Genomic DNA, 11,484 nt, shown 5'->3' with positions numbered 1-11,484 from the left:
GTAATCTGTAAGATGTAATCTGTAAGATTACAGTATACTGTATCTATACTGTGTTTTTACTTTTTTTAATTTGATGCCGAACTCCACCCCTGTGCGTTGCGCTGCTCGGGAATGGAGCTCGGCACTCGGCAGTCACCAGTGTGTGAATCGAATGAGATGACAGCTCGCACACACAGCGGAGACACATCGCAGGATCCAGGGACAAGGTAAGTAACTTCCCCTGTATCCTGCAATGCGATCCCGAGTCTGGCTCGGGGATACTGCTTTTGGTATGTAAAATTCACCCCGAGTCAGAATCGGGAATACCGCTAGGCAGGTTAATACTGGAGTTTCATATTGCCCCGTACACACGATCGGAATTTCTGGATTTTTCAGACGGAATTCCGTTCAAGCTGTCTTGCATACATGCTGTCACACCAAATTCCGACTGTCAAAAACCCGGTGACATACAACACTACGATGAGCCGAGAAAAATGAAGTTAAATGCTTTTGAGCATGCATCAACTTGATTCTGAGCATGTTTGTTTTTTTCTCCGTCGGAGTTCCATACAGACGAATGTAATTTCCGACATGATTTTTTTTCATCAGAAAAAAAGAGAACATGTTCTCTTTCTAAGTCCGTTGGAATTTCCGATGAAAAAATTCTGATGGGGCACACACACGGTCGCAATATCCAATGAAAAAATTCTGTCTGACTTTTTCCATCGGAAATTCCAATCGTGTGTTAAAGGCATTACTGGCCAGATCACTGGGTTAAAACAATGGCTAAGAAAAATAAAACCAAAGCTGCCACCACATCTAATAATTGGTAATCTCCAATATATCATGTTTTTGGTTTGTGGTTTAATACAACTTTAAATGTAAACCAAGAAGCATGGAAGTTAAGTGAACCTGTTTCTTTGGCCTTCATGGGAAAGTGCCGGGTTTATTTAAAGAGGCCTTGTCATCCTCTTAAAAAATGCAGGTAAAAGGACATACAAGTTAAGTATTTTTATCTAACTTGCAGTATTTTTAATTTTCAAATACTTTTACTACACCAGCAAACTGCATTTGACCACTTTAGCAAGAGTCATTTCCCTAGCACATCTATTTTCTTACTTGGACATCATATCTCTCTCCTCGTCTGGGAAAGTATAATTTCTGCTTGTGCTGGCCCAGCTCCTATGCTTCATTCCTCAACTAACTATATGACTCTATGTAGTTATAGTATATCTCATAAAAAAACAGTGCTTAATTAAAAAAAAAAATGTTTTCTGAATGGAGGAGCTACACAGCAAGCGACCCGCTGTGATCACTCACAATGCTTCAGCCTCGACTGCCAGTTTCACTGCTGGAGCTTCAGCAGTGACGTCTCCATTAGAGACTGCATTTAAATAATAATTTGCAAGAAAGAAGCAGCAGCCACCAACAAGACAAACATCATTAGAGGTACCTTATTGGTATCTAGCTAATGCCCAATTAAGTTTTGCGTACATTTTCAAATTTATATGCAAATAGAATCTAATGAGGAGATTTTTTGTTTAATTGAGTGTTTGAAGTCTCTTTAAGAATATTATTTGGACAAATGTCAGATAAATTTAAATACAAAAAAAAAACAATGAACAATATGTGTAACATATGCTTAGATGTTAGTGTATCTGTCAGTCAGGTTCATATGCAAGTCTAAGGCCTCGTACACACGACCGAGGAACTCGTCGTAAATGAAACATAATTTTCCTCGACGAGTTCCTTGTTAGGCTTGTGGAGAATCTTGACAAGCTTTCTTTGCGTACACACTGTCAAGACAAAATCTCGTCGTTCTCAAATGCGGTGACGTACAACACGTACAACGGCACTATAAAGGGGAAGTTTGATTCCACTGGCGCCACCCTTGGGTCTGCTTTTGCTAATCTCATGTTACTGCATGTTAAGTAAAAGTTTGGTGAGAGACGATTCGCGCTTTTCTGTCTGTTACAGCATGACGAACGTGCTATCTCCAATACAAACCCTACTTTTACCGAAGGTGCGCTTCCGTCTCATACTTTATTCTGAGCATGCGCGGGTTTCTAAGCATACACACAAACGTGTTTCTCGTCGTAAACCAGCCCGACGAGAAACACAACGAGGAAATTGAGACTCCCGACGAGGAAAAAGATAACTTTTTCTCGATGAAAAACATACACACGGCCGTTTTCCTCTGCAAAAAAGCTCTGCCACCAAGTTTCTTGATGGATTCTGTCGAGGAAAACGGTCGTGTGTACAAGGCCTAAGGCATTTAAGAACACTCAGCAATTAGTCTGAGATGCAGTTACATTGACTTTTATGCAGGAATAAAAGCAAAGTAGTTTAATGTATGTAAAAAAAAAAAATGCACAGACAGTTATTCTGCTCTATATGATCAATTTCAAACACTGCATTTCTTATCTGTCAAGAATACCTAAAATACATGTCTATGTGCATTAGAATTTAATTATTATCTGAAATGCACTTGTTTTCTACTACCTTTTAAAAACTATTAAGTTTCTAATTGTTTATACAAATGTTCATAATGAGATGGAAGGGCAATATCCATTTGCACATTAAATCAAAATAGAGGAATATTATAAAAAAGATGTAGAGTACGGAGGAAATAAATTAGTGCAATAAACTTGTTTAATGCCTACAATTATTTCATGACTGCAATAGACTCCTGAAGACAGAGTAATTCCTTTCAATACCTTTTAAAAATATGATCCTCAAGAATTTTAGATTTCCTACTTTTTTCTATCTTTGTTTTCTACAATGAAAACTCAATTTGCAAAAACTCCTCTAAACTGAAGTTGATGTTTTACAAAAATAAATTCAAACTTCATATTGCTTGTTGATGTAAAACATTCTGTTGACATAATATCCATGAAGTTCTACTCATTGGGCCAGATCCACATAGATCGGCACCGGCGCAGCGTATCTAAGATACGCTACGCCGCAGTAACTTACTTGGCTTTGTTTCAAATCCACAATGAATTTGCGCCGTAAGTTATCTCTGGCAGCGGAATTCAAATCGGCGATTAGGGGGCGTGATTCATTGATTCAATGATCTGCGCATTCTCCGTTTCTAAATTTCCCGCTGTGCATTGCGCGAAATGACGTCGCAAGGACGTCATTTTTTAAACTTAGACGTGACTTACGTCCATCCCGATTCACGGACAACTTACGCAAAAAAAAGAAAAAATTAAAATTTCGACGCGGGAACGGCGGCCATACTTAACATGGCAAATCTAACTATACGCCGCAAAAAAACAGCTTTAACTATAGGCCAGAAAAAGCCGACTAGAGATGACGTAAGAGAATGCGACGGCCGCGCGTATGTTCGTGGATCGTCGGAAATAGCTAATTTTCATACCCGACGGGGAAACGACGCAAACTCCACCCAGCGGACGCCGAAGTATTGCATCTACGATCCGAGGGCGTATGAAGCCGTACGCCTGTCGGATCAAACCCAGATGCCGTCGTATCTTGGTTTGAGGATTCAAACTAAAGATACGACGCAGGAAATTTGAAAGTACGCCGGCATATCAGTAGATACGCTGGCGTACTCTCGCTGTGGATCTGGCCCTAAGAGCCCATTCACAGAGGGACGACTTTGAATCTGACTTCAAGTCACCCCAAGTCGCCCCTAGTCGCCTCAAGTCGCGCTGCATGAGAAAATCAATGTAAGTGAATGGAGCCGTCTTAATGTACACTACTGCAGTCGCTCCGACTTCAGAAAAGGTTCCTGTACTACTTCAATCCGACTTCTAGGCGACTTGTAGGCAACTTGTACCCATTGATTTCAATGGAAGTCACCTCAGAAGTCGGATCACAGAAGCAACAATACAGGAAGAGAAAATACATTTCTCAAGCAAACCTCTCCCTCCCTCCCAGAGAGCTGATTCTTGTTTGATTGGCCACTGGAAAGCCTCCTGTCCTGGAGGCAAATTGAAGTTGCCTTGTAATTTGCCTCATGTCGCACTGTGATTCATACTCAAGTCGTGTCCAAGTTGCCTCCCAAAGTTGCGCTGGAAGTCGTGTTGCCCCTGTGTGAATGGAGTCTAAATGTACCAACATTTATTTACACCAACATTCATCATTAAACTGCTGGTGCAGTGCTGGCACTTTTTTTGCTAGTCTGTCACCCAGGGAACAAACCACAGAATCACTTAAAGCGGGGGTTCACCCCAAAAAAATTCTAACATTACATTGAGCCGAGTTGTGATAATGACATTATGCTGACCTTTTAAATTTTATTGCCGTACATACCGTGTTATCTATATTTTCACCGCGGCTTCCGGGTATGTAATCTGCGGGACTGGGCGTTCCTATTCACATGCTAATTGATTGACATGCTTCTGACCGGCGCATACAGCTCGTCACGAGTTGCCGAAAGAAGCCAGACTGTGAGTCGGCTCTATACGGCGCCTGCGCACCGACATTCGGCTTCTTGGGTTTCCTCTGGGCACTCCAGTTTTCTCCCACACTCCAAAGACATGCTGGTAGGTAAATTGGATCTTGTCAAAATTGGCCCAGTATATATATGTATATCTGTGTGTATGACTGTGTGTCCCAAGCGTGTCGAGATCCTACAGGGTAAAATGACCGCAACAGCCAAGCAGACACTGGCTGGAAAAAGCGCCTAGAGGCGATTCAGTTTGCATGTGTAGCGCTATACAAGTCATTCATTCATTCATTAAATCATTCATTCATTCATTGTATGAAAAGCTAATAATAACTATACATATATATGTATATAACACCACAAATTTAACTCCTAAATTCATAGGGGTTAATTTACTAAAGGCAAATAGATTGTGTACTTTGCAAAGTGCAGTTGCACTCTGCAAGAGCGGTTTCTCCATACCTTAGTAAATGAGCAGAAGCTCTGCTGACTTCCATCACATGCTAGGAAAAATGTTTTCCTTTGAAAAGTGAAGCTTTACCTCATTTTCTGAGCTCTGGAGGATCTGCACTTGCAAAGTCTATTTGTCTTTAGTAAATCAACCCCATAGTGTCCATAAATCATATAACAACGTGTAAAAGTCCACTTGCTCATTGATATACAGTAGATCCTTATAGATCAAATAACAACATATGCAAGTGCACTGTAGTGCTCAGTGATTAAATCCAATTGTACTCTGATCATGCATAAAAAGTGCTTTGTGCTGTAAATCTTCATGATTCCCTCCATCACTGCACACACTGACACTAACCAGACTCAAAGACTCGGTGGGGGTTATTTACGAAAAGCAAACCCACTTTGCACTACAAGTGCAAACTACAAGTGCAAAGTGAACTTGAAATTGCACTGAAAGTGCACTTGGAAGTGCAGTCACTGTAGATCAGAAGGGGACATGCTAGGAAAATAAAAAAACAGCATTTTAGCTTGCACATGATTGGATGATAAAATCAGCAGAGCTTCCCCTCATTTCAGATCTTCCCCTCAGATCTACAGTGACTGCACTTTCAAGTGCACTTTCAATGCACTTACAAGTGCACTTGTAGTGCAAAGTGGATTTTCCTTTCGTAAATAGCCCCCATTGGTTCTTTGAGTCTGGTGAGTGTCAGTGTGTGCAGTGATGGAGAGGATTATGAAGATTTAAAGCACAAAGCTTTTTTTATGCATGATCGGAGCACAATTGGAGTAAATCACTGAGCACTACAGTGGACTTGCATATGTTGTTATATCATCTATAAGGGTCTATATTACCGAGCAAACAAGTGGACTTTTACAAGTTGCTATATGATTTATTTATATTGTTATTTCTGTTTATGATTCTGTTGCTGATTTTCTCTCATTTCCTGTCCAATTAAGTAGAAAGAAAGTGCAAATCTCTTTAACAGAGCCCATGGTAGCAGCAAAACCTGGAAGGTGTTTTTATTTATTTATTTTTTTGTTCAAAACAAATTTTACTGGGAGTATGCATAATGTACAATGCAATATAATAACATTCAAGATGATGGTTTTACAATTAGATTGAGGTCATAACAATGCCAAAGATAAGAACCCAGGTTCCATTCCATATCAGATACGTTTTACATAACTTTTGGTGGCATGTAATCATGATCAAAGAGCAGAAAACGATTAGGCAAAATTCACCATCAAATGCAAATATCTAAGTACTGACATCAGACTTGTAGAGATACTCTGATAGCGCAATCTCACTTGAACCCCATGGCTTAGGTGTAGAGCCAGAATTAGGGAAAGGGGGCAATCTGGAGTTTAAGGGGGAAGAGGAGGCTGGTTGTATCCCACTCCTGGAAGGGAAGGGCGCATTGTGTCGTGTAGTATAGGGTTCAAGTTAAGCACGGCTTCCTGTTAGTAAACATAGACTGCGGTCTACAGGGATATTTTCCAGCCTAGAAAGGTAAAATAGGGGGAGAGGGAAAAAAAGTGGGGAAGAAACTGCATTTTTTTATTCCCCACTCCGAAACTAGAAAAAATGCATGGTTCAACATAAAGTTTAATACGCTTCCTTTACCTTTGCCCTCAATTCTGACATGAGTCCTCTTTCTAGAAGAAGTTTTACTGAGCAATACTGGCTCCTAAGGACCCAATGTTGCATATTAATATCCTCTTTGGAAAGATCACTCTGTAGGAAACTGCAAAGTGGGAGAGATTTTTTGAAAAAGAGAGCGATTTCTGCTTCATCTGAGATAGTGAAAAACTTTTAAATATGAATTTAGAGATAGGGTGAAATACTGCAGAGAACAGGGGAATATTTTGAATTATTCCCTACCTAAGTCTAGTGATGAAGAAGAAAGGATATAGTATACAGAGAGTTTTGTGTCAATTTATGGTCCATTTCTACAGGGACTCAAGCACTGGCATGTCACCGCCCTTGGTTTGCAAATTTGCATTTGTTTTAGAAACCCAACCAGGATTTGACATAGCAATATGAATAAAATAAATACTGATATGTACAGATTTTATAAAATTATTGGAAAAAGCAATACTGGCCAAATCAGATACCATGGAGTCATAACAGTTAAACACAAATACAGAGGTAGTGATTTTCCAACCACGGATCAATGTACCTAGTCATTTCCCATTCTTCCCTAGTGATTTACCTCAAAATGTATATTATGTTATATGGATGAATCATTTTTTGTCCTCTAAATTCATATATAAATGTCAAACATATGATATAAAATCTATTTGGAGGATGCTGATGGAACAAACTGAATTATGAAAACTTTTTTCTTACTACTACTTATCCTATTTATATTTTACAACTAGAACCTCTTTTGAAAAACATAACTTAAAACGTTACCAAAATACTAACTGTCATCAATGTCTGTTACTTCTTCCCCGTTATTCAACCACCTGACCATGGGAGCCGGGGAGCTGTTGACGTGGCACACAACCTCTGCATCTTCACCTTTTCTGAATTCTTGAGGTGACCTGACATCTTCAAATGTCAGTTTCTCTAAGGTAAAAGTAAATGGAATGTTATTTCTCAGAAAAACAATCCAGACAGTAACAAAATAAAATACATGTGTCATAATGCATCTTTATAATAAATAATAAAAAAAATGCATCTTTTAAATTGTACTTTTTCATCAAACTGTTTCGTTCTGCCTTCTTTTCAGGTAGTACATTGTAATCAATCAAGTAAAATATAGCCTGGGTTCACACTAGCGCATTCTCAGAGATTACATGCGTATCTCCCCAGCACCGCAGGTGCCCATCACATGCGATCTCTGAGCAATGCGAGTTCAGCCATACAGTTGTATGGCTGAATTCTCATTGGATTCACACAGAATATAGTGCAGGGACTTGTTTTTTCCCGCACTAGAATCAGATCACATGAGTGTTCTCACCTATGCGATCTGATTCCTGTGCAAGTTCACAGTTCTCACATGTGTGATGACACCCGCAGCGGTTCGCACAAGGCAGTGTGAACTGCCTGCATGAGACTAGTGATGCGGGAACCGACGCTGGAATCGTGCTGGAATCACGCTGGTTCCCGCATCACACTAGTGTGAACCCAGGGATAGTCTGCAATGTGCCTCAAGATGCAGAACTGTAGAAAAGTTACAAAAGACCATCTACATTTTTGAAATACCCAGGATATCTTTATTCAGTTGCGGACATCCAAGCAGTGTTTGGGGCATCAATTCCTGTTACTGTGTGTATAAGAGAATAATTACGGTTCCAAAATTGTTTCGCCTTTGGGTATTTCCACTAAATATGGAATATATATCTATGGAGACTACACTCCCGAAAGCAATCGGGAGAGGAATTTGAGTACATTCTAGCAAGTCTGATCACTACTAAGTACCATGTCAAAAAAAGTTAAAGGGGTTGTAAAGGTTCATGTTTTTTACACCTTAATGAATCCTATGCATAACGTGAAAAAAGACCTGGCAATCACGGGCCCCCCAGCCCCCCCCCCCCGTTTTACTTACCTGAGCCAGGTAACCTGCTCTGTGCGTCCACGGTGTCCTCTTCTCCACAGAGTTTTGGCGCTGATTGGATAGATTGATAGCAGCACAGCCATTGGCTCCCGCTGCTGTCAATCAAATCCAATGACGTGGTCACCGGGGGGAGGGGCCGAGTCATACACTTGGCAGTTATGGACGCCGACTGTATGACACAGGAGCAGGCCTGCAAGGTTACATAGTTACATAGTTACATAGTTAGTCAGTTAGTCGGGAGAGAGCTTCCCAGAGGGGGTTAGCTATTGTGGGGAGGAGCCGCGAGAGAGGCTGTGGGACCCCAGAACAGCAGGTTTGGGGCCACTCTGTGGAAAAGAAACTGCACAGTGGAGGTAATTAAGTATGACATGTTTGTTATTTTTAAAAATAAATAAAAAACCTTTACAACCAATTTAATGTATGGTATACATCCATTTTAACCAGTCCTCTGTTCCTGCCATAATACTCATATCACTCCCCTATGTCATAAGGTATGTTAGTTTGCTTGATGAGGTAACTGAGTGTAAGAAGAAAACTGCAAACTCAGGTACCACTGCACATTAGTAATTTAAGGATATTTACCTGTCCAGGGATCCTGTAATGTTGGCACCCCAATCCGATTTGTCCATTGGCTTCGGGTGCAGGCACCGGCATTGCAAGTAAGGGAAACTGGCAGTGAAGCCTTCAGGCTTCACAGCTGGTTTCCTACTGCACATGCACAAGTCATGCTGTGCTTTTTGAATGATCCCGTCACCTTCTGGGACACACACACATGTCCCAGAAGGCAGTGAGAAGAGGAGGAGGGGCCAGACATGACGCAGATTGCCATGCAGTGATCTTACCAGGAATTGAAAGTGGGAAGTTTTCAAAACCAGGTACCCGGTGCCCCCAAAAAGTGCCAAATGTGGCAGTGGAGGGGGGAGAGGGTGTGAACAAGGGGAGCTTCCCCTTTTGGGTGGAGCTCTGCTTTAAGTGTGTAACATTCATAAGCCCCTTGTCTATGATATAGTATTGCACCCTATAGAACCCCTTGTAAAGCCACCAGGTGAAATGTTTGGGCAGAATGTGCTGGCATGTGTCATCCCACAATTTCAATGAATGCAACAGGTATTGTCTCTAAATTGACAGTTTCTGTTTTTAAGTTTTCCACATCAGGAGATCAAAGGGATATTCACCACATTCTTCTACTTCTAATTGTATCAATTCTGTGAAATATGTTTTAGAGTACAACATAGAAAGTTGTGTTAATTGTGCTACCCAGTAATAGGATATTCAATAGGGAACTCAAATACTCCTTTGTTGTTCCCTAGCATGTAAGCCATTTATATGAGAGCCTAGACCCCTGTGAACCCCAATTAAATGTTGTATCTTCTGGAGGTTTCCCTCTGCTAATGGGGTTGGAAGAAATCTAAAGAAGTACAACATCTAAAGAAGTACATCCGTTTTGGAACTAAAATCATTTTAGCAGCTTTAATTCTATATTTACAGTTATATGTAGCCTGTGTGTCTAGCTCTTCTTTCAGTTTTCTAAACAAGGAAGTGTAATTCATTTCATAAAGGGCAGTGCAGTTGTCACTCAAAATAGAATTAGGTACAGGTGGGTCTGAACACTGTCTGGCAAATTTATGGTAACAGCTTCTGAGCTTTTGCAGAGATGAACCAAAGCCCTGAGATACAGCAACGGTTTCCCAAGAACCTAAAGAGATTGGGCAGGGCTGGCACACATTTGTAACTTTTTAATTCATAGGTGCATCCAAATGCTATACTACACTGCAAAAGCTACAATATGTGTGTTTAATGCCTATATGTGGACATCACACTTTACGAAAACAAAAATAAGTGCTTTGACTATTCAGAAAGAATGGGTCATAGGTATTCAAGCAATTTGTACTGTACTATTTTAGAATCTTTACATTAACGTAAAAGGTTGTTTGTATTGTAATTTTCAGTGCCCTATAGTTCATGGCTAGACAAAGAATGCAGACAAAAAAACATCAACATTTTCCTTATTAAAATATGTAAAAATATAACACGTACAAATAAAAAACAATATTTGTAAAACAGATTACAGATACTCACGATAGATTTCTAGAACAACTGTAGACTCCTGAGTATGACCCTTTGAATCGATAGCTTGACACCGGTAAATTCCAGCATCATCTATATTAGCATTATAAATTGTCAACCATGATCGGATGCCTTCCCTTTGCACCACAACTCTCTGATTAGAAGTTATTTTTTCACCTTGTGGGCTATACCAGTCTATCGTTTCAGGTTCTCCTAAGACTAATAATGAAAGGAATGTAAGAAAAAAAGAAAGAAAAACACAATGTACAAAAGAGTAGTCATTTTCAAGTAATGCATCTAGTTTTCCCCCAGATTTACTGTTAATATACACAGAACCTGTCTGCATGACAAAAGATTCACAACACTAAGCAACAACATACTTTTTCAAAAAGGTGTACCTTTTAGAATTCAAAAGTGTTCCTTGAGCCCTAGTTAAGTGACTCTGCCTAGACTAAGTTAATGTCATCAGTCTTAAGCATTTCTTTTGATATGTCTCGCCTAGCACGCAGATGGCAACACTGTAACTTTATAGCAAGTCACAAAGTGATCGCACGTGGCAGGAGCTAATCTGTACCAAACAAGCACAACCAAGAACTGAACAAGCAATAGAATTTGAATGACTGTATACTATCTAAAACTTGAGAAAGCATCTCTTTCCTGAAACCAGATGTTAAACCTGGACAATACCTAAACAAAGTTGCCACCGATCTTCTTTCAACAAAAAGAAATAACAAATGAAGGCAGTTTCAGTGCTAGGTATGAGGTTTGGGAAGCCAATACCATGGGTTTAAGACTAATTTTGCAGGTTTAAGATTCATGGTTTCTGGAATTTTTTTAAATATAATGCACTGCATAGCCTTTTAACTATGGCCAGAAGGCTTAGAGGGGTCAATAAGGAGGCTTTTGGTTTTATTTGATATTGATTGCGCCTTTATTTATATTAAACTGTGTTTTGTTTTTTTGCTGCAATGGTTTCCTTTAACCACTTGCCGACCGCCACACACA

General features: G+C 40.0%; 1 protein-coding gene across 3 annotated transcripts in view; it reads right to left on the bottom strand.

Moving 5' to 3' along the window:
* Positions 1-11,484, bottom strand: part of NCAM2 (neural cell adhesion molecule 2) — a 410,155-nt gene that overhangs the window by 175,699 nt on the left and 222,972 nt on the right. For all 3 annotated transcript variants that reach the window (XM_040338816.1, XM_040338817.1, XM_040338818.1), the window contains exons 3-4: positions 10,492-10,698; positions 7,278-7,421 (exon numbers count right to left, since the gene is read on the bottom strand). In XM_040338816.1, the coding sequence (XP_040194750.1) occupies positions 7,278-7,421; positions 10,492-10,698 (351 nt within the window). The remainder of the gene's footprint in view (positions 1-7,277; positions 7,422-10,491; positions 10,699-11,484) is intronic.

The sequence above is a fragment of the Rana temporaria genome, chromosome 2 (assembly GCF_905171775.1).
Source record: "Rana temporaria chromosome 2, aRanTem1.1, whole genome shotgun sequence".
NCBI lineage: Eukaryota > Metazoa > Chordata > Amphibia > Anura > Ranidae > Rana > Rana temporaria.
The sequence above is the reverse complement of the archived record's forward strand: the minus strand, read 5'-3'. Positions and strand labels throughout refer to the sequence as shown.